The sequence below is a fragment of the Bubalus kerabau genome, chromosome 10 (assembly GCF_029407905.1).
Source record: "Bubalus kerabau isolate K-KA32 ecotype Philippines breed swamp buffalo chromosome 10, PCC_UOA_SB_1v2, whole genome shotgun sequence".
Lineage (NCBI taxonomy): Eukaryota > Metazoa > Chordata > Mammalia > Artiodactyla > Bovidae > Bubalus > Bubalus kerabau.
The window spans coordinates 71,992,811-72,020,628 of NC_073633.1; the positions used below are offsets into that span (position 1 = coordinate 71,992,811).

Sequence of the window (27,818 nt, forward strand, 5' to 3'; positions counted from 1 at the left end):
GGGGGTTGGGGAAAGGTCTGTTGGTTGTAATTTGGGATGGGGAAATTCTTTAGTTCGTGCTGCAGCAGGAGGGTGAACAGAGCCCCCAGTGTTTATGCAGAGAAAAGAATGCAGGGTCCTCTTCCAGCTGTTCCATGTTAGAGCCGCCAGCCTGCAAGACTCAGCAGAGGTCTGGGCTGCCATTTGATGACAAGGTCCAGTTCAGGGCAGCAGGGCCTGGGAGACACCAAAGTGAGTGTGCTGGCGGGCCGCAAGAGGGAGGCTGGTCTGCTGCTCACTCCTCCTCCCTGGTGTGGTGCTCACAATGCTGGACGCACTAGGATGGGATGTTTCCATATATAGAATCATAGGCTGGCAGTGACCACTGGAAATCTTCACAGGCCTTTTCCTGACCAGACAGGACTGCACCCAAAGGATCCAGTGCTGCCTAGTATGGTGGGCCATTCCGAGGGAAAGCCCACAAGGCCCCAGGGGATTCAGCCTGACCCTAATAGCCCACCCTGGGTGTTACTCACAAGGGTGGCCATGGCAGGGCCCCCTTCCCCTTCAGTTCTGTCTTTATACATAGCTGGAGGACCAGCCTCCTTCATAAGGGTGTGGAAACATAACTAGGATAACTGATGACCTACTCTCTTTACTCCCATTCTCAATGTGACAGGGTAGCCTGGATCACCTGCTTGGTTTTGCTTTCTCAGGTTTGATGAACAAGGTTATAAAAACTTTAAGTACAATTTAAGTACAGTAATTTATGTTGAATGCTTGACCTCAGTGCTTGTAGGGACTGTTTAAAATAATGATATTAACCTTTAGGTTACTCACACGTTTGAGCAACCATTTTTCCCTTTGAGTAAAAGAGAAGACTTTTCCCTAGTATAGCAGCCATCAGTTTAGTAAGTGAAGTCAATAGATGTGTGAAATTAAAAAGAAATTTCTTAGCCTAGGTATCTAATAATGTAATAAACTGAGAAAAAATTGAACTTCTGTGAGTTTAAAAAAATCATTTGGTAATTTTTCCCCTACATTTTTTTTTTAACCATATTTACTTGTGTTAGCTACCTACCTGTTCATGATGCTAAACGCTGTAAATATATGAAACCGTAACTATTATGTAAGATAGGGAGCATTTTCCAGCTTCTGGATTAATCTTTCAACCTGAATATTTTGCTTCCTTGGAAACTTTGCATTTGTTTTGTTGTTTGGCAAGTACAGAAATTCATTAGTGAGGTCATGTGATAGTTTGGTTGACATCTGCATTAGGAAGGGGGATCATAAAGAGCAATAAGATTTGTCACAGAATGCCTGAGTCTGGAGCACAGCTCTCAAGTATCTGGAACCTAGCCGAGAACCAAGAAAGGGGCAAATATGCCTACTCAGCAACCGAAATAGATGGCATCAAGTCTGGGAGAATACTTCAGATCCTTTTTCGGAACTTACTCTTATTTTAAATAACAGTCCTAACTTTTTTTTTTTCTTATTTGACAAATGATCCATAGCACATACACGGTAGCACAGTTTAGAATGGGGTGAGGGGCTGCTGTAACCAACAGTGAAAACTGACCCCTGACAGTTTGACAACTAGGAAATAGAAAAATTATAACTTTAAATATAAGAACTGGGAGCAAAAGCCCTAAAGGTTTGGGAATATTAGGGTAGGGATTCTCAACTGGCCTTTCAGACATTACTTTGCAATTAGCTAAGTCCATAATTGCTATTTACCATTAATGAGAGTGAAGGACCAAAAAAATGACCAAAAAAGATACATTTTTAAATACATTCTTCGGGAAGGAAGGGAAATCTGCCATAAACACTGGAAATATTAACACTCAAGGTAATTAACCTCCAAAGCTCTTTTGGTATGTAAAGCTATTACCCATTCAGAAAACTAGGCTGTTAGAATGACTCATTCTTTGGCTGGCTGATTTTTCCTATACCAAAATCCTCATATATCACTTACCTTATTTTGTAATTATGAGTTAAACAAACACATATTTCTTCTGGTGTTGAGAGATTTTAAAACGTGGTAAATGAGAATGAAATTCATATCTGGGGCTTGATGTCAGTATAACAGAATTAGTGTACACTTGGCTTTGTTTTCTCCAGGACCAACTTTGAATAGGGAGATAATCCTTCACATTAAACATGGTTTATTTGAAATCTGTGGAATGTATTTTGATACTAACTTTCTGTTCTTTTAAATTTAGTGTTTATTGAGATTCTAGAGGTTCACTGGTTCATCCTTTGCCTCAGGTTCATAGTCATCAGAGATCCAAAAACATCCTTTAGTTAGTCCTTATGGATGTGTGGTTCACTCCGGATTTAGTCAGTGGTTACTGGTCATGATCAGCTCTCTGAGATAGAAGGTTGTTTCTAGAGCCCTCATAACCTCAGATACATGTCCTTCAGCCACCAGCCTAGGTTACATGTTAGCATTGTGATTTCTGCACAGTCTTAGTATGTAGATGACTGTTTCCAATGCTAAAATGTCATTTGATACCTAAAAATGGAACCTGTTGACTTGACTTGCAGTTCTTCAAAGAAAAATAGATTCTGTGGCACTGGTGTATGACTTTTGTCATTTGAACTTGAAATGTATTTTCCAGTGGAAATAGTGTAATAAATGGAGATTCACAAGTGAATCCACAGACTTACTAACTAACAAAGCAGTTCATATTTTCTGGAGAAATTGCATGTTTGTAATAAATAAATGGCAAAAGGATTGTTACTGTATTTATAAATAAATACAAGAGAAAAGATTACCTGAAATGGTAATGTTGGAGATAAAGCTAATTGTGGTGAATGAAAAGGACTTGTGGGTGTATTTATTCTCTTTAGAGGATAAAGATGTTAATTCTATGATTTTTTTATGATTTTTGGTTTCCGTAGTAGAGGTATGCTGCATCTGAGTTGATTTTTTTAAGTCAAAATTGAGTAAAAGGAAGCAAAAGAGTATGGGCTTTCCTGATGATATTTCCTGGATAAGATCTTATTTGTCATTCTTTTGCTTTTTCATTCAACAAACATTTACTGACTGCCTACTACTTTCCTGGCCTTGTGTCATGCAGTGGGAATGCAAAGGTAACTTGCTGTATTCCAGTGCCTGGTCCAAGGATACCCAGTGTTGAGTAAATGACTAATACTGTATCACAGGTGCAGAGGCATAGCAATAAAAAGGGTGGTGGGGTGGGGATTCTGGAAACATTATGAACATACAGGTAATTGCCTGAGGGAATCAGGGAAAACCCCACTGAAGAGGATATAGCTTGAGCTGAATTTAGAAGGGTGAATAGGAGTTGGTTTAATATATAAAGAGGATTGTAGAGAGCAGGCATGAAGCTGTTTTCCAAGCAGAAGAGATACCATTCATAGAAATGTTGTCTTATGAAAGGGCCTGGTTGTGTGCAAGAAATAATGAGTTCTTAGTGATTGGAAGGCTGTACAATGCTGGGCTATAAGAGACAGAAGTTAAAACAGAAGTGATGTTTGTGCAGGACTTTGCAAACTAAGGAATTTGATTTAATCCTGCAGAGATGATAGAGAACCCAAGAAGACTTTTAGGCAGAGGTGTCCTGAGAATGAGGAAAGAGGAAGAGAGTTAAAAGATGAAAGAGGGGTTTGTGTGTGTGTGTGTGTACACTTTTGGGAAAGCTTTCTAAGGTGTGCATGATTTTCTGAAAGGCGAACATGGGAGAAGTGAGGCAGATTTCATTCTGGCTTCATGGTGGTGTCATCAGCTCGAGGCAGCTTCGTTGCCCTCAGCATTGCTGTACTGGGGAGAAGGAAGGGTTGAGATAGTGAGGAAAAGAAGGTATTATCAGGTGGCCATTTATTTATATCCATAGGAGGGAATATGTCTAGAGGATTCCTAGAGTATGAATGTTGAAATCAATCAGACTAGGCTGGTCAATTAATTTCTGAGTCTTTGTTGTAGTTCAGTCACTAAGTCATATCTGACTTTGTGACCCCATGGACTGCAACATGCCAGACTTCCTTGTCCTTCACTATCTCCTGGAGTTTGCTCAAATTCATGTCCGTTGAATTGGTGACACTAACTATCTCATCCTCTGCCACCTGGTTCTCTTTTTGCCTTCAATCTTTCCCAGCATCAGGGTCTTTTCCAGTGAGTCAGTCAGGTGGCCAAAGTAGTAGAGCTTCAGTTTCAGCATCAGTCCTTCCAATGAATTTCAGGATTGATTTCCTTTAGGATTGATTGGTTTGATCTCCTTGCTGCTTAAGGGACTCTCAAGAGTCTTTTCCAGCACCACAGTTCAAAAGCATCAATTCTGCATTGTTCACCCTTCTTATGGTTTGACTCTTACATCCATACATGTCTACTGGAAAAACCATAGCTTGTCTGTAGAAGGGAGCTAACAAAACTTTGTTATTGTCTGGAAGCTACCTGTTAACAATTCAGTGAAGACCTATTCTTTCCCCCAGGTTTAAATTTTCCTGTATTAATATGGAATTTATATAAATAATGTTTTCCTAAATAAGACATCTTTTATTTAAAGGATTATCTGGATGAGATCAAAGATGATTTGGAACCCTGAAAAGATACATCTACTTTGTTCTACTTCCTATATTTTAGATGGCGCTAGTGGTACAGAACCTACCTGCCAGTGTAGGAGATGCAAGAGATGCGGGTTCAATCCCTGGGTTGGGAAGACCCTTTGGAGAAGGGAATGGCTACCCGCTCCAGTATTCCTGCCTGGAGAATCCCATGGACAGAGGAGCCTGGCAGGCTACAGTCCATGGGGTCTCAAAGAGTTGAACACGACTGAAGTGACTTAGCACACAGCACTTTGTTCCACCTCCTATATTTTAGCTGTATTGTTCTATTCTGTATCATTATTGTTGTTCAGTCACGAAGTTGTATCTGACTGTTTGGGACCTGAAGCATGCCAGGCTTCCCTGTCCTTCACTATTTCCACAGTTGTGCTCAAACTCATGTCCATTGATTCAGTGATGCCATCCAACCATCTCATTCTTTGTTGCTCGCTTCTCCTCTGGCTCTCAATCTTTCCCAGCATCAGGTTGGGTCCTAAAAAAGACACCACTGAAATCAATTTTCCCAAATAACTTGTCAACACTTTTCCCTTTTCGTTGGTGAACATGAAAACGAGAAATCATTTTGTGGAATGAAATGTATAGGGACTTTATATCTGAAACACGTTTTACTTTGAGTGTTGTAATTTTCTTTCCATTGGTCTGGGATGACAGGGAGTGGGTCACACACATTTGTGATCTTGTGAATAAGTTGGATTTGGTTGTTTAGCTTGGATGCTCAAAGGCTTCAGCAGATGAGTGTGTGTTATAAACAGGTCCCATCAAAGCAACTAGAAGGCAGAAAAACTTAACAGCAGTCAAATCGGTTTGTTTATGTTTAAATAAACAAATGAGAGTGAAATGAGTGTCAGAAGCTCTGAGAAGTAACTGAAAACTCCCCAGTATATCCTGCAGAAGCTTAATTCTAATATGAATTGACAACACTAGAGAAGAAAAAATACCTCTCTTCCTTGACCTGAGGAGAAATTTGGAGGTTTTCATCCATGAGGGAAGTGCCTTAATGTAGTTCATTTGCTAGGAAAGCTGTCGTGCTCATAAAATCCTTTTTTTCTTTTAAACATATAATTACTTTGAGTTTTTAGCCTTTTCCTTCCTTTCTATCTTTTCTAATCACTCCTTCCAAGTCTGAGTTCATCCGAGTCACATAGATTAAGATGCAGAATCAGACGTCTCCTCTGAGCTATTTTTTGCTTCTGTGGAAGCCGCCTGAGGCAGGAATCTCCTAAGGAAAGCAGAACTTTGAGAAGAGAAGCCAAGCTTTCTCTTGGGTTAACCAGTCAGGGTGTGGGCCTTGCCCTGAAGCCTGCACCCCAAGAGCCAGCTCGGAGCACAGAGGAACCTGCTGCTTTTATGTAGGAGCATTTTACTCCTTGGGCTTCCCTGGTGGCTCAGATGGTAAAGAATCTACCTGCAATGAAGGAGACCTGAGTTCGATCCCAGGGTTGCAAAGATCCCCTGGAGAAAGGAATGGCAACCCATTCCCATAGTCTTGCCTGGAGAATTCCATAGACAGAGGAGCTGGGCAGACTACAGTCCATGGGGTCATAAAGAGTCGACTGAGCAACTAACACTTCACTTTCATTTCACTCCTTAGGACTCCTAAGCTAGTTCTAGGGTTTTGTTCTCACCAAGGTACCATCATTTTAATACAGTTTTCCTTGCCTTGGTTTACCAGGGGGATAAAGGCAATCAAATGATTCAGTGATTTCTTTTATACTATAGATTAAACTGTTAAATGGTACCTGGAGAAGAGTATCTGATAAGAAACTGTGGGACCAAGTTCCTCAGTACACATAATTCACCAAGTCTTGCAGCCAAGTGCTGGGAGCTGTGTCCAGAGGTGAAATAGGTGTGATGGTTCCCCTCAGGGATCTTAAACAATGTATAATATATACAGATGATCCCTGACTTATGGTGGTTTGAATTAGACAGTTTTTTGACTTTATGACGCAAAAAGCGATGTGCATTCTATAGAACTCATTCTTGGAATTTTGTATTTTGATCTTCTCCCAGGCTAGTGATCTTTCTATGTTCCTCTCTGGCGATGCCGGGCAGTGGCAGCCCCCAGTCAGCCACACGATCACCAGAGAAAACAACCAATAGACTTACAACCATTCTGGACCCATTCTGGTTTTCACTTTCAGTACAGTATTCAAGAAATTACATGAGATATTTTCAACATTTTATTGTAAAATAGGCTTTGTGTTGAATGATTTTGCCTAATTGTAGGCTAATGTAAGTGTTTGAGCACATTTAAGTGGGCAAAGCTAAGCTAGGTGGGTTAAGTGTAATGAATGCCTTTTCAGCTCCTGATGGGTGTATCAGGAGGCAGTCCCATTATAAGCTGAGAAAGATCTGTATTTATAATGACTAGACCATAAAGAGTTGCTAAATTCTGTGTTTCCAATGAGAGAACAAAACTGGACTCTAGTGAAGGGGAGGGAACAGGATGGGTTGGGTCATCCAAGAAGTAACGGATAAAAGACGCAAACTTGAATCGGTTATTTGGAACAAGTAGCTTTGGAGCTTATGAGCTTCTTGCCTTTTTAGTACCTTTAATGAGCGTTTCGTTAAGAAAACCACACATATAGGAGGTGTCTGCTGGGCATATAAGGGGCAGGCTTCCTGAGCCTTTGAAGGATGAGTTGGAGTACATTAGAAAGAGGGGAGCCTGGTGCATATTGTCCATCAGGAATATCTTCTTTAATGGAAGAAGGAGCAATGCAAACACTCCTCAGATTTCTAACATATTTAAAGGAAGAAAATAGTACATCAGCTCACCCCAAATATTTATCCCCAAAATTACCCGTAAAATTATAAGACTTAGTTTTGTTGGCTTCTTTCAGTAGAATACTTTAATATGTTACTTTGATCAGAACTAGCATTAAGAAGAAGCATCTTAAACACTTACAGGAAAAGATTAAAAGTGTCTTAAGCCAGTTTTCAAAATGTAATGTGCATACAGATTGCCTGGGGATCTTGTTAAACTGAAAATTCTTATTGAGGAGGTCTGTAAGGGGGCCTGAGCGCCTGCATTTCTAGTAAACTCGCAGGTGATACTGCTGCCGCAGGTCTCTACCACACTTTGAGTAGAAAGATCATTGTCTATTAGAGGTGAAAGATAATTTAGAGGTAATTGGTACATTGGCTTTCAAGTTTTATGGATGAGTATCACGAATTTTTATTTGCACATGAAAATTTATGTGAAACCTTATGGGAAGTCGATGGTTTCTGCCTCCCAAACCCCATCTCCACCCCCAACACTAACTTTTCAAGGAGCAGTTTGACATCTCTGATTTCCCCAAGCTCAGAGACAGTCAGCCTGAATTGAGTCTGAGAGTGAGGAAGGCAGAGCTGGGCTCTGTTGTAGCATTTCCCGAGCTTCTTGGCCATAACCCTGCTGGAATTTCCAGGCATTCTAATGGTCAGTGTCTCATGGAAAATGAGGCATCAGGAAAGATTCATTTTTTGCTGATGCTATGGACTCTAAAGTTGAGCTGGAAAGAGCAGGAGTGTTAATCCCAGAGACCGGATGGGAGAGATCTCTTCCTACTTCCCCAGTATGCTCCTGTGAAGCGCAATCATCGGAATTTCTGAACCAGCTTATCCTGATCTGTCAGTAGAATTCAAGTGTTTGTGTGTGCAGCATAAATACATATAGAATATGGATTTTCATTGTGTACATTTCTATCTGAGTTAGTATGTGCACCAAATATGTGATTTAAATACATGCCTAGAATGGCAATGTAAAAACCATTTTTGGATTTCTGAAGTTGTAAAGGAATAAGAGGGGAATCATCAGAAGCCTCCATAAATAATGATGTCTCTGAGAAGGAGAAATGGAGGAAAAAAGCAAATTCTGTACCTTGTAAGGATACGTGAGGTCAGCGGTGATTTTGTGGGAGATACCAGAAGAATATCTGGAACTTAATGTATGAACATTTGGATGAGGAAATAGGAAGCAGCCTGGTTTTCCTAAGAATAGGAAGACTGGGTCATGGAGAATTCATGTCATTTCCCTTTTGATGGGAGATAGGAAAGGAAGAGAGATAACATTTTTATTTACGGAGAGACTTCTGTATTCTGAGCAGATTACAGGAATTCTGGTAGGTATCCCGTATCTAAGTATCAGCATAGCCTTTGACAAAGCCCCTTACTTCTTGATGAGTAAAATGGAGACCTGGGGGCTAGATAAGAGGCTAATTGTGTGCCCTTAGAGTGATCTCCGATGTTGGCCTTATGGGAGGTCTTTGGTGCTGTGCCCTGGGGCTCACTTGTCCTGCATCATTATTCCTGTTGACTCTGACAGCCTGGAGTCCCCAAGAAAGCAGAGTCCAAGACAGTGGCTGGCATGCAGGTAGTTTATTTTGGGCAGTGATCCTGGGGAACAGGTGTGGGGCTGGGGAGAAGAGAAACAAGGAAGGAGGGGAAGCTGGCACAAGCCTATGTGATCAAGCCAGTCACTGTCGTGAGCTCTGGGGACCTTCTGAGGAGCCAGGCAGTCTGTGCCTCAGAAGGGACAGACACGGTGTGTATTTTATCAATGGGCTCCTCTCTCCTTGGTCAAGAGCTGCCCCAGGGCACTAAGTCCTTGCATTTCCAGATTTGTACATGTGCAAGTGCTGGCCTTCCCCACAGTGTCCCAGCTATGGTGTCGGAGGATCCCCAAGGTGGAGAGCTGGAGAGAAGTGGTTTGACGGAGGTGGCGTGCTGTCAGCTTACAACTGCTGGAAGCTGGTGGCCACAGCAAGGACGGGGATGTAAAAACTGAGCTGAGAAGGTGTAGTTATTATATATGTGGGTGGACCCAGAGGGGTGGCTCAGGCCTTGATGACAGAATCATGATTCAAGGCATTAGGATATAACACGAGGGCTATAACACTTCTAAGTAAGATGGGCTCCTATTTCTTGAGCACCTGCTCTGTGCCAGGCACCTTATTGAATTCTTTGCATACATTATCGCATTTATTCATCCCAGCAACCCTTTGAGATGAGGTGGAAACTGTCATTTTTATGTTCTTCAGGAAGAAACAAACAGTTCGGCTTCAGAACTCCTCCATGTGCTTCTCCTCTGCAGGGACGCAGTATGTATTTCTTTAGAAAGAATGCGTGGCTTCTTAGTGACCTCCAGAGTCGCTTCTAACCTTAATATTCTATGACTTATGTGAATCAGGAATAAAGAAAAGCAAACTTATCTAGAGCTGAGGAGAAACAGAGAGAGAGAGAGAATATGAGTAAATGAATGAAGTAGTGAATGAGCGAGAGTGGTCTTAAAAGTCTTCTTCAAGTGATTTCCAGTGTATTCCTCCTGGGTTACAGATTTGTGGTGCTTTGTTTAGAAAATACAAAGTAGAGGGATTTTCTGTTCTTTTTTATAGTAGGCATTGAGGTGAGGCTAAGTCACTGTGAAGACTAGGGTCACCATAATTAAAAAGAGATGTAATGAACCCAATTCAGTCTCGTTTCTTTTGGGTCACACAGTAACAGTGATAAGTTCTGAGTGTGTCCGTCCTTTATTAGCAAAGTAAATCGTAAATGCAGCCTATGTCTCCAAATCTTTTTTGTTCTCTGTAGTTCTAAAAGTGACTAGAGGGGAGTTTCCTGGTGGCCTAGTGGTTAGGGTTCTAGGCTTTCAGTGCTTTGGCCCTGATTCAATCTGTGGTCAGGGAACTGAGATCCTGCAAGCCACGTGACACTGTCTAAATAAATAAAAAGTGACAATAGGATATTCTTTTTATGGTAAGAATATCGTCCATATCTTTGATGAGATATCTTTTATCTCCCTCCCCCTTTTTTGTATCTGTCAGGCACTGTGCGGATAGCTACATACACACACAGATTATTGAATAGATGAATGATATAAAGATGCAGAACTAATGATTGTGAAAATTAAATGCAATCTATTGTAATAATTAGGTAATGTGCTTATTATTACTGAGAGTCCAGCACATAGTAAGTGCTTAATAACTGGTTTCTTTTGTTTTTATTGGAGTATAATTGTTTACAATGTTGTGTTAGTTTCTGCTGTACAGCAAAGTGAACCAGCTATGTGTGTACACCCCCCATCCCACCCCTCTAGGTCATCACAAAGCACCGACTGAGCTCTGGCTTAATAACTGGTTTCTGAATTATTATTATTTTGTGTATACATATGTATATAAAGCAAGGTAGCATATACTTTGTAGATAATACAAAGTAGCCCGGGGACGGGGGAGCCTGGTGGGCTGCCATCTATGGGATCGCATAGAGTCGGACACGACTGAAGTGACTTAGCAGTAGCAGCAGCATAATACTATGTATATAATACAAAGTAATATAATACTGTGTATCTAATAAAAAGTAGATTTTGTCTCCATTTTACAGGTGAGGAAACTTAAAATATGCTGAGATCACCAAGGTGTTTGTAATCTAAAAGCCCATGTTTAATGCTTGCCACTGTACGAATGCTGCAGATCTTTTCCAGTTCTTGGATAAATAAAATGTTGGTGTTTAAAAGAAAAGTACTTAAGGATATTTAATGGTAGTTCTAGTAACATTTTATAAATTCAGTCTTGGAAGAATTCTTTTCCGCTTGCCCATTTTAATGTTGCTCTTATTTATCACGTTTTAATCCTATGTAGCTTGATATGGCTCAGCTTCTTTTTTCCTCTGGCATTAAAAAAAAAAATTAAGTAAAAGGCATTGATTCAAACATTTCCCTTCCTATTAGGAAGATTCATGGGACGGGAGGCTTTTACTGCCTCTGTCTGAACAGGCAGGACTTGGGGAAGGAAACAGGCTCGGCAAGCTGCAGAGAGGAAAGGATGAGGAATGTGTTATCTAATAGCTCGTGACATTCTTGACTTTGACAAACTAGCAATTGATGAGTTGGGTCAGGATCTCCTTAGGATTTGGAATTGGGTGAAGCACCAACTTGAGGGCTGTAAATTAAAACAAGCTCTCCCGTTATTTGTAAATGGTAGACATTTTCTGAAGATTAGTTTAGGAAAACATATGCTATAGTTGGTCTAAGAGTGAGTTCTACTTATTTCATTTTCTAGCAGCATAAAATTAAGGAGGTGGAAGAGACCTTATCTACTCCAGCCCCTCTGTTGAAGATTTGATAAGACTGAGGTCAGTTAAGGGTACTGCTTTGTAGGGAAGGGCTGTTGTTCCACCCAGTTGCTTCCTAACCATCTATGACCTAGACCTCGGTTTCCCGCAACTTTCCCACAACTGAGTTGGCCACCATGGACACCGCATTGAATGACTGTGCTGGGCACGGGAGATGTTCTGTTTATTTGATTGTCAAAGACATTGGTCATTGGGATGGTCTCCTTCCTCAAAGTTGTTTCCCGACTCCGCTCTTTTTTGTTTCTTTACTCACCATAAAGCACAGATTTGTTTTCATTGGAGAATGATTAGCATTCATATTTTGAAATGGCAGAGAATTATAGTGTAGGAAGGTTTGGCTTTATTTTGGCATGTTTTTATCACAGTTCTGGTAATGTCCTCTTGGTTTATGCAGGATCTGACTCAGCCACTGGCGTTACCCTAAATCCCAGCAGAGAACTGGATGTCATTTCATGACTGCCCCACTACTTGTAGGAGGGATTTCATTCACTGGTTGTTGGAGCAGTTCCTTTGCACGAAGGTGTGGTGGAGCAGCCGAGACTTGTCCTGAGGATGTCTCCTGACCCCTCAGGGCTCACTGGCACCCTGCAGACACCTCTTTTACAGCACTTGTCTCAAGTCTTTGTCATTGTTCACCCTCCAGACTAGTCTGTATCTTAGTAACTTTAGTCCTCCAGCACCAAATATTGGCTTCCCTGTGGCTCAGATGGTAAAGAATCTGCCCGCAATGCAGGAGACCCAGGTTCCATCCCTGGGTCAGGAAGATCCCCTGGAGAAGGAAATGGCAAACCACTCCAGTATTCTGGCCTGGAGAATCCCATGGACGGAGAAGCCTGGCGGACTACAGTCCATAGGGTTGCAAAGAGTCGGACACGACTGAGCAACTTCACTTCACCGAATATTGTGCCCGGACTTAAGTGGTTTTGGTACATTTTTGTTGAAAAAATGGATAAGTAAATACAAAGAAATTTAACTCATAGCCCTTGTCCATATGGGGCTTACATCTTGGATGTGAGAAAAATCTAATTGCATAAAAGTTGAATAGTAAAACAGAGCAAGGTGATAATCCTAGTGCTGTTACCAAGAGATACAGGAAAAAGGCCAGATAAGAGAAATAGATGCAGTTACTTTTCAGTCCCTTAACAGAAGACATAGGGTAGTATCTTGGTATCATCACTTAGAAATGTATCACTGTGTAAAAATGGTTTAAACTCTCTGAGCCTTAGTTTCTTCATCTGTGAAATGGAGTTACCTCTACAAGAGTCACAGGGCTATTACAAGTAAAGTGGGATCGTGTATGTGTAAAGTACTTTGTAAGCTGCATCCTGTTATAGAAATGCCAGGTGATGTTATTCTGAAATGACCAATTGAAGCAATAGGATAAAAAATTCAGAGTGTATAGTACAGGGAGCTCAACTTAGAGCTCTGTTCTGTGACAACTTAGAGGGTTGGAATGGGGTGGGGTTGGAAGGGAGGTTCAGAGGGAGGGGACATATATATACTTATGGCTGATTCACATTGTTGTATGGCAGAAACCAACACAACACTGAAAGCAATTATCCTCCAATTAAAAATAAATTTAAAAATACTATATGTAAAAGAAATTCAGGAAGATAGGAGTTTAAAAGATCCAGGAAAATATAACATTGGGTTCTTTTTCAGAATTTTTGCTTGTTAGCAAGAGCTGAAATAATCACATGGTTCTCTTAATGAATACCAGACACCTCTGGGCCTGGATCAAGGCCTGGATGTGATGGTTCAATTGGGACTTGTAGCTGATGGCCCAGAGTCCCCACAGGTTAGCCTGGCTGTAGCTTGTCAAAGTTCAATTTGTGTCCACTTTCATCCGTTTAATTGATTAGATCATTGAGTGCATTCTCTTCCAGTATGAAGGACTTCAGATGTCAGTGTTCCAAAAGAATTTCTTTTGGAGGAACCTATATATTATGCCGTATGGTGACTGCTATATTTCTGCCTGCAGATATTCTGGTGTGAGTGTTCATGGAGCCACTGAAACATGCCACAAGGGTTTTGTACATTAATTGGCAGGTCTGAATTCTTTAAAAATGTGTGATAATTAACTTTTTGTTTAAGTTTTATTATTAAAGAGATAATTTTGGGGGGAAAAGTTATTATCCAGCTTAAAACTATGCAGGAGGAAACCTTTGAGTCTTTTTGCATATCTCAACCAAACAAGCAAATAATTATGCTCTGCTTTTTATTCTTTAATGTTATCTTCACCTTTACCTTTCATTGAACAAATGTTAGTTGGAAACGAACAGTCTTTTACCATTGTCCTCGTTTGTTGGTTTTTTTTTAAACAAAACTTCCCTATTCTCACATTTTTCTTTCACTGGCAGAATGAGCTGTGTTAGCAAATTTTCCAGATTATTGTGGTATTTGCAGAGTACAGCTAAAATATTGAAATTGTGAGCTGTGAAATCAAAGTTGGACCTTGTGTGTGATTCTGATATCAAGGTGCTGATACATTACACAGAAATCACCATGGTGCAGTAGTTTTGGTAGGAATAATCTGGACAAGAATTGCTGTTGCTACTGGTTTTCTTTAAGATACTCCGGCATTTTCATTGAGAGAGAAAGGTTCCTAGAATTAAAATAGGAAATGCTGGGGTGTTTTGTTGAACTCCACAGGAGGTAAAATGGCTAGTGGTGTTCAGGAGCTGCTCAGTTCTTGGACAGAGCAGACTGTGTGTGTGTGTGTGTAGACAAATCAGGAGATGCCTTCCCATCTCTGGTGCTCCCATACCGTCTCTGCACATGACCATCTCGGCATTTAGCACACTGGCTTACAATTACTATATTAGCTGAGGAGTGGTTCCAGAATAAGGGAAGCTACAGAGATGACAACGAAATGCACATGGAGTTTTGGATTGGATCCTGGATTGGGGAAAAATATTGCCATGAGGGATAGTATTGGGACAATTGATGAAATTTAAATATAGGCTCTAGTTAATTGTGAATGAGTTGAGTAAGTGAAAAATTGCTCAGTCATGTCCGATTCTTTGAGACCTCATGGACTGTAGGCTGCCAGGCTCTTCTGTCCATGGAATTCTCCAGGCAAGAATACTGAAGTGGGTGGGTAGCTATTCCCCTCTCCAGAGGTTCTTCCTGACCCAGAGATTAAACCTGGGTCTTCTGCATTGCAGGCAGATTCTTTACTGTCTGAGCCACCTGGGAAGCCCCTGTTTACTATAGGGGATAATATTATATTACTTTTAGATCTTCTTAATATTATCCTTATGGTTTGATCACATCAGAAAATATCCTTATTATTAAGAGATGCATACTGATGTCTTCAGGGGTGAAGGGACATGATGTCTGCAACTTATTCTCAAGTGATTGTCATGTGTAAGGTGACACAGATTAAGAATTGGTGTATCAGTGAAATGGACCTTCTCTAGTGGCTCAGGTGGTACAGAATCTGCCTGTAATGTGGGAGACCTGGGTTCGATCCCTGGGTTGGGAACATCCCCTGGAGAAGGGAATGGCAACCCACTCCAGTATTCTTTTCTGGAAAATTCCATGGATGGAGGAGCCTGGTGAGCTACAGTCCATGGGGTCACAAAGAGTCGGACACTACTGAGTGACTTCACTTTCTGGTGAAATGTATGCAAGAACGCCTTTCTTAAAATAAAAAGCTCAACACATTTACCTTTTTTGTTCTTGGTATCCTGCAGCACTGAAACACTGGCTCCAGGAAGGCAGGGCCTTTTTTTTTTTTTTTATCACCCTCGTGTAGGTTGCCAGATAAAATACAGGATGCCCAGTTAATTTTGAATTGCAAATGCACTATGAATAATGGGACATACTTATATCACTTATACAAAAACAAACCTGTTTTGATATATCTGCAATTCAGAGTTAAGTGGAGTACCTGTATTTTTATTTGCTGATGTTGGCAACCCTGTCCCAGGAGCAGCAGGGTAGGTGCATCCGGGTGACGACCTACCGTTACAGGGAATGAATGGCGTGGCTTTTTAGAACCCTGATCTGAAGTCTCCTATTAGATAAAATCCATCATGTCTGAGCACAGAACTGGGACTTTGCTGGTTCTTGGACTTGATCTCCTCCTCGTCCTGCTCCTTTGATGGGTCTTTTCTCTTTGAGCTGATGCACAGCTTTCTCCATTTCTCTGTAGTTGGTGGAGTCAGCTGGGTTACATTTTATGTTACCTACATGACACTCCTGACAGCTTTAAGATCTTCTTCTAACATATTTGAGTAGAATGGATACTGGAATCTGTTTTGACAATTGTTGAAAACCTAGGCGGTTGCTATAGCACACTGGTATTATTCAGTGAACCTTTGAAAAAGATGTGCACCCTGTTCAGGCAAATAGTATTTTATAGAATTTAAATGATATTGATGTTCACAGTCAAATTTTCAAATATAATGCTCCTAGGGATTATACATGTAGTAATCCCTAGGAGCATTATATTTCCATATATATATTCCATTAATTTTCCTCACCAATGCAGTGATAGTACATGCAGTGATCTCTATTACCAGTGCCTTTTAAAATGCAGGTGTAGAGTCTTTAAAATACCGTGAGTCTATTGCCAGCTGTCCCATTGATAACCTTCCCTTGAAAAGTGACCTTTGAGCAGTTTCATGAAGAATGAATATTTATAGTATTTTCTTGCTGAGCTGCTAAAAGAGGGGTCTATGCAAGTAACAGGTGGCTTCAGTTGGCCTGCGTTCACTGAAATGTGATTCAAATAAAGCATTGCATTATTTTACCATTGGAATTGTGATTATGTGCTAGAGTGACTTCATTTTTGGCAAATTTCATGTGAGTGTTGAGGTTTGGGTTTAGGGTGGGTGTCTTGCATGTTCAGGAACAGGAGAGCTTTATAGATGAGACACAGCAGCTGAGGGATGAGACATCCAGGATCTTCTTTATGCAGCAGAGGAATTTTTACCAGTGTAGCTGTTGTTCTTCTGGGCTTTAGTTTTAAGGGCAACTGTTCAGATGAACATTTTAGACCTAAGTGTTCTTTCCTCTTCGGAGAGGGTTCTATCAAATAATTATCAGTGAAGTGCTTAGCACATAGTAGGCACTCACAGTAAAATTTGTTCAATAGAATGAATTAGATAATTTTGTTTGGGATTTTATTTTACTTTTAATATGATTTAATTACTTGAAATAGAAGATCTTTCTGTTACTGCCCTTTACCCAATTGCTTGGCAACACAATTGTTAACATGTTTTCTGATTAAAATAAATGTTCCCATCTAAGTTTATACTAGATAAGATTATAATATAAAGAATTAGAGGCATTAAATGGGTGAAATGGAATTTGTCACAAAAGCTATTTCTGAGAAGTCTGTTTTATTAAGCATACTTTCTTCTGTGTCTGAAAAGATTTATCATATTGTGCAAATCAGGTCCTAGCAAACTGAGTAGAAGAGTTTTTTAAAAAGCCAACGTTGTTTTATAAGAAGAATTACATTTCTATGGGAGAAAAATTGAAAAAGAGAGATCACATAAATAACCCCTGTAATCTTATTTCTCATTTTATTGAATATATTTAAGAGTCTTCTTCCCTACCATTAATACACAAGTACATTTTTTTACACACATACACAAAATTAGAACTATATGAACATATTATAGTGGTAGGTATGTGTTTATATACTGTCTGTTTCAACTGTCTTTTAAAACTTAATACATCATTCATATTTTAACGCATCACCATTTATTATTTTTCTTACAAAAGTATTTTTAATGATTATGTTGCCTTTCATGGTATAGCTGTGCCGTGATTTCCATGATTCATTAAATCAAAGCCTTACTCTTGGTCATTTAGGTTATTTCCAGTTTTTTTACAATGTTGTGATAAATAAGCTTTAAAGCATGGTTATTACTTTGGGATCCATGCCCAGAAGTGCAAGTTCTGGGTTACACATCCTTATATCTCCATTTGTAGTATATTAATAATCATATTGTCCTTCTCACAGTTTGGGCAAATGACTGTTTTTGTGAACATTTAAGTATTTAGCTCATCTACATTCTTTCCTTGCTGGGAGAAATATCAGTAACCTCAGATATGCAGATGACACCACCTTTACGGCAGAGAGTGAAGAGGAACTAAAAAGCCTCTTGATGAAAGTGAAAGAGGAGAGTGAAAAAGTTGGCCTAAAGCTCAACATTCAGAAAACGAAGATCATGGCATCTGGTCCCATCACTTCATGGCAAATAGATGGGGAAACAGTGGAAGCAGTGTCAGACTTTATTTTTCTGGGCTCCAAAATTACTGCAGATGGTGATTGCAGCCATGAAATTAAAAGACACTTACTCCTTGGAAGGAAAGTTATGACCAACCTAGATAGCATATTCAAAAGCAGAGACATTACTTTGCCAACAAAGGTCTGTCTAGTCAAGGCTATGGTTTTTCCAGTGGTCATGTATGGATGTGAGAGTTGGACTGTGAAGAAAGCTGAGCACCAAAGAATTGATGCTTTTGAACTGTGGTGTTGGAGAAGACTCTTGAGAGTCCCTTGGACTGCAAGGAGACCCAACCAGTCCATTCTAAAGGAGATCAGTCCTGGGTGTTCTTTGGAAGGAATGATGCTAAAGCTGAAACTCCAGTACTTTGGCCACCTCATGCAAAGAGTTGACTCATTGAAAAAGACTCTGATGCTGGGAGGGATTGGAGGCAGGAGGAGAAGGGGATGACAGAGGATGAGATGGCTGAATGGCATCACCAGCTCGATGGACATGAGTTTGAGTAGACTCCAGGAGTTGGTGATGGACAGGGAGGCCTGGCGTGCTGTGATTCATGGGGTCGCAAAGAGTCGGACACAACTGAGTGACTGAACTGAACTGAACATTCTTTCCTACAATGGTTATTTTTAAAAACAAGGAAAAGAAACCTTTGGTAGGTTCTTACTTTGTAATATATTTCTTTGATGATATTTTCTTTCTATGTTTATGATCCAGCTGTAGTTTTTCTTCTTTTTTTTCTGTCTTTCCATAGGGATATTTGTTTTTGCTTACTAATATATGATCCCTCTTTACCACATATTTTTTCCTTCCCATTTCTGTATAATATGATTTGATGTTCAGAAGTTTTAGATTTTGATCCGTTCAGTCTGTTGGTAGGAAAAGGATTTTTGAGAGTAAGTGATATTTCTGTCAAAAGTATATTTTCTCCCCTGTATGGTATCATTTAGTTTTTCAAAAAGAAGGAACAGGTAACCACTTAGTCTTAGTTTAACCCCTTTAGAAATGTTTTAAGTTATTAAAACATACATAAGTTATGCTATTCTAAGAATCAAGACATGTCTGCATTTGCATTGTTTGAATAGTATACCCAAAACTCAATTAGTGCTTTCATCCTAGAAAGTTCTCATTTTGGAGTTTGGTCTACTTTCTATCAGGACACATTGGAGGTGGGACAAGAGTTAAAGTGGATAAGTGATTCATTGTGTGTGAAATTTTCTGAAGACGGAGTAATTTACGTACTCATCTAGCAGGAATGCCCAGACACGGAGATGGAAACAATGACTGCGATAGGCCTGTCACAGCTGGTGATTTTCTGATTCATAGACACCTACTGGGTCAAAAAGCCTCAGCTTTTCACTCCGGGGATGGAATTTTGTAACCGTATGTGGTATGAATACTTTGTTTTGATTTTTTCATGTTGATATTTTTCTGGTCCATTCTGCATCAGACTTCTGTGACCAATGTAAGTAGCAAGACTCAACTGTATGTGAAATTATTTCAGAAGCCAAGCAGTATTTTTTTTCTTTTCTTATAAATGTATTATTTCCCCAGCTTTATTAAAATAGGCTTGACATATAACATTGTGCAAATTTAAGGTATGCAACATAATGGTTTGATATATGTATGTATTGCAAAATGCTTACCACAGTAAGGTTAGTTATATATATCACTTCACATAGCCAAGCAATAATAACGTCAGAGTCAATGATGCTCAATGTGGGGAGTATGCGTGTCCTTCCAGAAGGTGATAAGGTGACTTGTGGCATTCATTCCTTCACTAATTTTATTTTGTGCCTATTCAAAACTACATTTGGTATGAAGGCATACCTGTGGTGTTGGAAATTGATATTCCACAGTATACATGGCATAGTGTGTGTGTGTGTGTGTGTGTGTGTGTGTGTGTTAGTCACTCAGTTGTGTCCAACTCTTTGCAACACCATGGACTGTAGCTCACCAGGCTCTTCTATCCATGGAATTACCCAGGCAAGAATACTGGAGTGGGTTGCCACTCCCTTCTCCAGGGGATCGTCCCAACCCAGGGATCAAACCCAGGTTTCCCGCACTGGGGGCAAATTCTTTACCATCTGAGCTACCAGGGAAGCCTACATGGCATAGCCTTTTCCTTAATTTGAAAGCAAAGTCCATTGCTTTAATTTGTTTTAATCATGATAGCTTAACTTTAATTTTCAAATAAGTAGAAATTCCCTCTTTGCCTCAATGTCCATGTAGCTCATTTCTTCATGTCCTTCGGGTCTCTGCTCATATGTCTCCTCAGAGAAATTTTCCTAACCACCTTCTCTTTAAGTCCTTTACCCTGGTTTCTTTTATTCACCGTGTTCATCGCTATATGACGTATTACATTATGTATCTGTTTATCATCCAAACACCCCAGTAGAATGTAAAGTCCATGGGAGAAGGATGTTGTCAGTTCTGTTGACTGCTCGTCCCCCACTGTATCAGAAACGGAGCATGGAATATAGCAGGCACACAATAAATATTTGTTGAATGAATTAATTCACTGATGATTTGCATGCCTGTGATGTGCTAGCGCTATAAGTGGTGATAAGTGCTATGAAGAGAAATAAAGCAGGATAAAGAGACAGAGAGATCCTAAAAATGTCTATCTTAAAAGGGTCTCAGTTACAAAAGGTAAGAAGATGCTGATTAGACAGCCTTATCTTCCCTTTTCTTTCTTCCAAGTGTCTTTGAGTCGCCCCTCCCAACTGTGTCATGGCCCCTCTGGCAGTTGTGCTGAGTCTTTCTAAGGCGTGACTTTACATTCTTTTCATGCCTCACTTCAAGTTGACCTTCCCACTTGAGTGAAAATCCAAAAGTGGTCAGCTCTTGAGTTTGTATTTCCCAGACCCCCAGGTAACAGTCTTCCCAGCAGCTTGCTCCTTTCAGAAGTAGCCATAGGCTCCCTTAGGGTTTGAGATAAAGTCAAATGTTAGTAAGTGTTCAAGGGTTCTTTTATTTAGTTTTCATTTTTTTTTTGTTCTAATAATCATGTGATTCTGAACTTGCTATTTGAGAGACATATCATAGAAAGACTTGCAAGTGTTAAAAATGAGAGTTCCTTATCTCAGGCTGGAGAAGGCAATGGCACCCCACTCCAGTACTCTTGCCTGGAAAATCCCATGGGCGGAGGAGCCTGGTAGGCTGCAGTCCATGGGGTTGCTAAGAGTCGGACATGACTGAGTGACTTCACTTTCACTTTTCACTTTCATGCATTGGAGAAGGGAATGGCAACCCACTCCAGTGTTCTTGCCTGGAGAATCCCAGGGACGGCGGAGCCTGGTGGGCTGCCATCTACGGGGTCACACAGAGTGAGACACGACTGAAGTGACTTAGCATAGCATAGCATAGCATAGCATATCTCAGGCCTGTCCTTTTCCCAGTTGCTTCTGTTGCTTGTTATTCGACCTTCCAAGATCTCAGCTAGTATCTCTCAAAGGCAAACTGGTATGGCCCAGAGAGGATGTATGAAGGCTGTTCTTTGGTTATCGCCATGAGTGGATTTTAGCACCCATGATAGGATTACCCAGCATCCTACAAGGCATGAGACAGGAGACAGCTGTGCCCATGGGAAAAATGTCCTGTCCAGGTGACCCCAGCATAAATGCTCATTCTTTTCCAGTCCTTTTCGGCAAGAGTAGTTGTGGCCTCTGGGGGCGGTTTAGAACCCTGTGAAATGTTGTTTTTCAGAGTTAAGGGGTGATTTGCAACTGACATTTTTTTTAAATGCCTATTTTTATTCACTTATTTATTTGGCTGCAGGACATTTAGTTGTGGCATGTGGGATCTCGTTTCCTGACTAGGGAGTGAACCTGGGCCCCCTGCATTGGGAGGACAGTCTTAGCCACTGGACTACCGGGGAAGTCCCTTGCTACTGAGATTTAATGGGCATGGCCAAAGAGGCTAGAAATCCTGCAACGCATGGGGCAAATGACCACCTTGGAGAATTTCCCTTCTTCCTGCTTGACTTTCTAGTGTCCACCAGATAACAGGGAAGTGAAAACCCTATTGATAATGATCAGAGCCTGTGACCAACTTTATAAACAAAAAGTACTCTTTGCACAGCTTGGCTGGAAGTGTGTATTTTGTTTTCTTCTGGACTTTACCAAGAGTCACCTTCCGCATTGGCACCATTTCTTGTGGTTTGTAACTGGCTGTCAGTTGATGTGCATAGCTATTGTTGTATTCATAGAGATAGAGGCGAGGATCTGACTGCTTCATTTTGTCTTCTGGAGATATGGTGTCTGAAAATGTACCTATTGTGATGTATATTATACCATTATAAATTATTTTCCTTTTATTTCTCCTTTATATTGCAGCTAGGTCATAATGCTGATTTATTTGAAGTGCCTGTGGATTAGGTTATATTACCTGTGATTTTCATTACCAGATTGTAAAGGGGGCATGGAGCCTGATGAGGTTGAAAACCTTCACTTAAACCTGACAGCAGTTATATTTCTTACTACTCTTCTACATGAACACTGTTTCAGGCAAATTCGTTTGCTCTGCATCCTGCATTTTCTTTCCCTTCACATGCGCCTCCAACTATACCTTCTCCTCCAGATTCCTTCCATCACCCCCTCTATAAACCCCACTCACCCATCAGAGCACAGTTCCCTAGGCGGCCTCCTGGAGTCATCATTCCTCAACTACCAGAGCTGGATGACTTTCTGTTTTTTTCAACTACTGTAGCCCTTGTAAGAACTCCTCACTCAACACTTGTCTGCAGCCTGGTGACATTAGGTGTCTTTTTATGTTTTAAGTTATCTCCTCGAATAGCTTGCAAGCTGCAGACAGTCCACTTGACTTCGTCTTTTTGTCTCATGCAGTGTCTAAGATGCTTACTGCTTCGACAGCTCTTGATCTCAGGTTGCACTCTCTTGTCCTCTTTCCCTTCCCAAATATGAATTCTTTCCTATCTGTCATTTTGCTAATGACAAAAGTAAAGCATGTTCATTGTTAAGACATTTATGGAAAAGTAGAAGAAGAAGATAACCATCATTACAGATCTCCCACCCAGAACCACTCGCTACCCATCATTTTAGAGCATTTCCTTTCAAGCTGTCTTCTCTGTGTATATCTGTGTTTCTAACAAAATTAGAATCTCGTACTTTGTATGGTGTGTATTGGATCCCCCTGCTTATTTCACTTCGTGTTATATCACGAGCATTTTCCTTTGTCACTGGTCTTAGAAAACATATAAAATAGGTTTTACGGAAAATTTCAGACATACAAAAAATAGAACCGTATAATAAATCTTAGATACCCAACATTCAGCTTCAATCATGATCAACATTCTGCCATTCTGAATACGTGCTTTTAAATGGATGCATACCATTTCATTGTTTGGATGATGCATAATTTATTCAACCATTTCTCTGTTATTGTAAATTTAGATGATTTCTGGTTTTCTGTAATTACAGATGCTTATGTTTTTGTTCTTCTTGTCATAATTATTATTCTTGCTTCCTGCTTAATCTAATTAATTTTTTCATGATTAAGTAACTCTAATTAGTTTTGTATTCTGGGATTTTTATTGTATTTCATGTCTGTGTCTGGTTTCACTGTCATTTTTCTTTTTTCCATCCATCAAGTATTTCTTGTTCTAACCAAAATGAGTCTCAAGTGAGTTACAGTAATAAATTATGTTTCTCTATTCACTTTTTTAGAGAAAAAAACTCCTGAAAACTGGCAATGTTAAAAAATGGAATTTACTTTCTAGATAATTTAAGAGGCAGTCGTAAGAAGGAAGGAGAAAATGGTTTCAGAAGAAACAATAGCCAGAAATTATATTGCTCAATGGAAATTTATTTTACAAATACTTAATTTTGCTTAATTTTGACTGGAAAATGGCCCCCCTCTTATAGGGTGAAATAGTGACCATCTGTCTAAACTAAAGGGCACTTGAACCAGTATGTACAAGTGTTTGTATCCAGCTGATTTAAATTTGTATTTTAACAAGTATATTTGGTATTAATGAAACCCAGCATCTTAATCTTTTTATTAAACCTTTTATTTTGTATTGGAGTATAACCAATTAACAATGTTGTGATAGTTTAGGTTGACAGCAGAGGACTCAGCATACACATACATGTATCCATTCTCACCCAGCATCTTGAAACTGAGGGGATGCACAGGCAGCTTCTCTTTAAAAAGATACTTTCTCAGGCAGTGGAGAGAGATGGTTTTCTTAACTCTGGCCCATTGCGAACTGTGGGAGAATGAGTAAGTGGGAAAGAACTGGATGGGTGGTAGGATTACTAGTTCCCTGAGAAAATGAAGGCAGGATTACTGTTGCCCTATTTCTAATGGATTTTCTTCTGCAATATCTGCTGAAATTTCTAGACCAGATCATAGTCAAGAAGATGATTCATGTGCTCCCCTACTCTAAAAAATGTCTGTTTCTTTCATTACAAAGTAAAATATGGTTGCTATAAAACAAAAAAGTAGATTTTCAGATTTTTATAATAGATATGTATAACATAGCAAACAAAAGTCTCCCATAACCCATACCCTTTGCCACTGGATGGCCCTTGTCAGCAGTGCAGTGCGTGCTTGTCTTGTTCTCCCCATGCCCATATTAGCACATATTATCTGCATTATGTAGGGCTTCCCTGGTGGCTCAGTGGTAGAGAATCCACCTGCCAATGCAGGAGACATGGGTTTGATCCTTGGGTTGGGAAGATCCTCTGGAGAAAGAAATGGCAACCCACTCCAGTTGTCTTGCCTGGAAAATCCCATGGAGCCTTGAGGGCTACAATCCTTGGGGGTCACAAAGAGTCGGACATGACTTAGTGACTAAACAACAACAGCCCCTGCATAATGTACAGAACAAAAATGCTACCTTTTAAAATGCTTGTGCTAATTAGATAACCAGTAACTGTCCAGACCTGTCCAGAAATATAGAGACCGCATATTGTTTTTCCTGGTGAGAAGTAAGATGCTAAGTACAAATAACAGGACAGAACTTGTCAGGTGTGGAAACTATAGCAGAAGGGAAAGCTTAAGAAAAGAAAGGCGTTAAGAGCCCAGTATTATTATTCAGAGGTTAGATTTTTATCACTGAATCAGATTTAATTGGTGGTTGTACTTTTTCCCTTGGGAACACATTAAAACAGTCACTATGACAAGATGACTAAATCATGAATGAATTTAAAATATTAAACTAGTCTCAGTCATACTAGCATATCAGCAACTTGTTGGAGTTTCATTTTTGCATTGCAATTTAAATGATAGGAGTAAACATTGCCAGCATTAGGACTTTCAATTTTGAGAACAATGCAAATAATGCATCTCACAAGGTCTATTTCCAGTTGGGCCAACCATGAATGATTATATCGTAACTCTAACAGGTACTTAAATAATGAAGACGGTAGAATTCTTTGTATGTAAAGTCTTACTTTGTTCATTGCTTTAAAAAAAGGCTGCCCTGTGCTATGAGCTATACTCAGTAGTAGAAACACATAAGACTTGGCCCTCTTGAACTCTCTGGTATCTTGTATATGTATTCCTATCCATCTGGAATGCCTTCCTCCCTTGCATCTGTGAGCATCTCCCTCATCCTTCATGTCCCAACACAAAGGTCACCTCTGATGTCCAGCCTTTCCAGCTCTGCTGACTAACTTCACGGATCCCTCAGTGATGCTCTCATGTTTGGACATGTCTCTACTAAAGCATTATCTCATGGCCTTGTAAACACACAATAACGTTGCTATTGAGTTCTTAGAGGTCAGGTACCTCATATCTCACAGCCTTAGTGGAATGGGTACATAGTTGGTACTAAATGTATTAATACATAGATATCATCTTATGTGGGCATTTCAGGAAAATATTAGAAAAAGATCTTTGCCCCTGTAGAGCATATATGACTTCCAAATTTTATTTTTAGTGGGAGGATATCGTTTTTTGCCTTTCATGTTACCTGTGGCAGAGTGGGACTGCTCATCTAAGGATTTTAGTAATTCAGAACTGTGATTTAGAAATTAGACTTAGTGTAAGGTTAGAGAATTAATATCTTTTCAGACTAGCAACAAATGGAGTCACAGCAGCTTCACCTCTTTTCTCTACAAAACTAGACTTAAAGTCTGGAAGGGAGGAATGTTGGTCTTATCAGTTTAATATCCTAAGTACATCATGGTATGTGATACGGGAAGATGTGCCAGTCAGGTCCTGACAGGAAAGAGATTGGTTCCTTCAAAAGGAGTAACGTAGAAAATAAAGGGATTCCTAACGAAATCTAGGCAGGGATCAGGGACATCAACAAAGCATCCTAGAGTTAAACACAGAGAGCCATACCACTGCATAGTCCTAAGAAGACAAGTAAAGGGAGAATCTCCTGTAACCCTATAAAAGAGATTTAGTTGTAGGAAAAGGCTGCCTAACAGGAGCTGTGGCCTTTCAGGGGAGATTGCACTCACTGTCAATGCAGCCCAGTGGAGCAGGATCTGGGGCAATAAACACCCCAACCTTTCTCTCTTGCCTCCCTTTGGTTTCTGGCTGACCATTCTACTGGATGACCCAAGTGAACCCCAGAGATCAGGGAGCCAAGGGATGCGGTGTGAGGAAGGTAGCCTCCTGGGCCACAGAGGTTAAGAAGAAAGGTAAGAAGCAAAGGTAAGAAGAAGGGAGATGGATTTGGAGGGGCAAATGGAGACAATCCAGACCTTAAAGAGAATGGAGGTCTCAAGTTATGAAAAGTAGCCTTTCCTGTTCATAGCATTCTTGTGTTCATTTGAAGGGTTAACTGGTGTTCCTTATTTCTTAGGATTTTATTGCTTGCAGACTAACCTCTAAATCAGCTGTTGTGAAAGGGAGCCCCACGCAGAAGTGTTTCGTTTGGGTCACAGTATTAAAAAATCTTTATTGACTTTTGGGAGATTCACATCAAAATCTGAGCTTCGAGCTTTTGGCAAGTGGACTATTTGGGCACACTGAAGATGCATTCCTACATGGAACCCATCTGCTAAGCTTTGTAACAGCTGCCCTTTTAGACAGGGAGGAACTCTTCACTTTGCCTTAATTCCCACCACTCCCTATGGTGGTCTTAAACCCACATGGCTTCTGCCTGGTCCCTGTAGACATTTGAGTTCGTGACCCTGGCTTCCACAAAGCAGTGTAGAGGAGGAAGGACAGATAAGTCACACTTAATCTGCAAAGAGAATGAACTCTGTCTTGGAAGACACATTTCTGTACCAAGGAAATAAAGAAACAGGGAGACTAATCTTTTCCCTAGGGACAGTCTGAGTGTTTGTTGGACTAACTGGGGGAAAGTTTTGCAAAGATAAGTCCAATTTTATCCTTTTAGGTCAGTCTCTAAGTTTACTTTTAAACTTTTAGTTCTTTCCCCGAAAACAATGGTCGTTGGAGGGCATGTGTTCCCAGCTCAATCCCTTGTTGCAGGGCAAGGGCATGCTAGGGAAAGAGGAAGGCTAAGGGAAACCCAGGAGACTCCAAATCAGAGGGAAGATGAGGAGACTCTGGAAACAGAGAGAGGAGCCGTTTTGCCCTTTTGGTCCATTCTTTTCTCCAAATTGCTGCTTTGTCCCTTTGTACCTCCTGGGGCCCAAATGAATGGACTCAAGATTTCCCGTCTCCTTAAGCCTAGAGTTTGTCTAAGTTATTGTTTTAAATTGTACTAAAATATAGGTAACCTAGGACTTCCCTGGTGGCTCAGATGGTAAAGAATCTGTCTGCAATGCAGGAGATGGGTTCAATCCCTGGGTCAGGAAGATCCCCTGGAGAAAGGAATGCCCACCCACTCTAGTATTCTTGCCTGGAGAATTGCGTGAACAGAGGAGCCTGGCAGGTTATACTTCATGGGGTCGCAAAGAGTTGGACGTGACTGAGCAACTAACACTTTACTTATACATAACATAAAAT

General features: G+C 40.3%; 1 protein-coding gene across 4 annotated transcripts in view; it reads left to right on the plus strand.

The window, feature by feature from the left end:
* The window catches only part of SAMD4A (sterile alpha motif domain containing 4A), a 227,237-nt gene that overhangs the window by 3,019 nt on the left and 196,400 nt on the right, over window positions 1-27,818 (plus strand). The window contains exon 1 of one of the 4 annotated variants that reach the window (XM_055538112.1): window positions 1-26,552. The exons of 2 other annotated variants lie outside the window; for them this stretch is intronic. Coding sequence is in view for 1 of the 2 variants with exons in the window: in XM_055538110.1 (XP_055394085.1) it covers window positions 26,452-26,539 (88 nt within the window). In the remaining variant the exon portion in view is untranslated. The remainder of the gene's footprint in view (window positions 26,553-27,818) is intronic. One more of the 4 variants, XM_055538110.1, reaches the window with a different exon arrangement.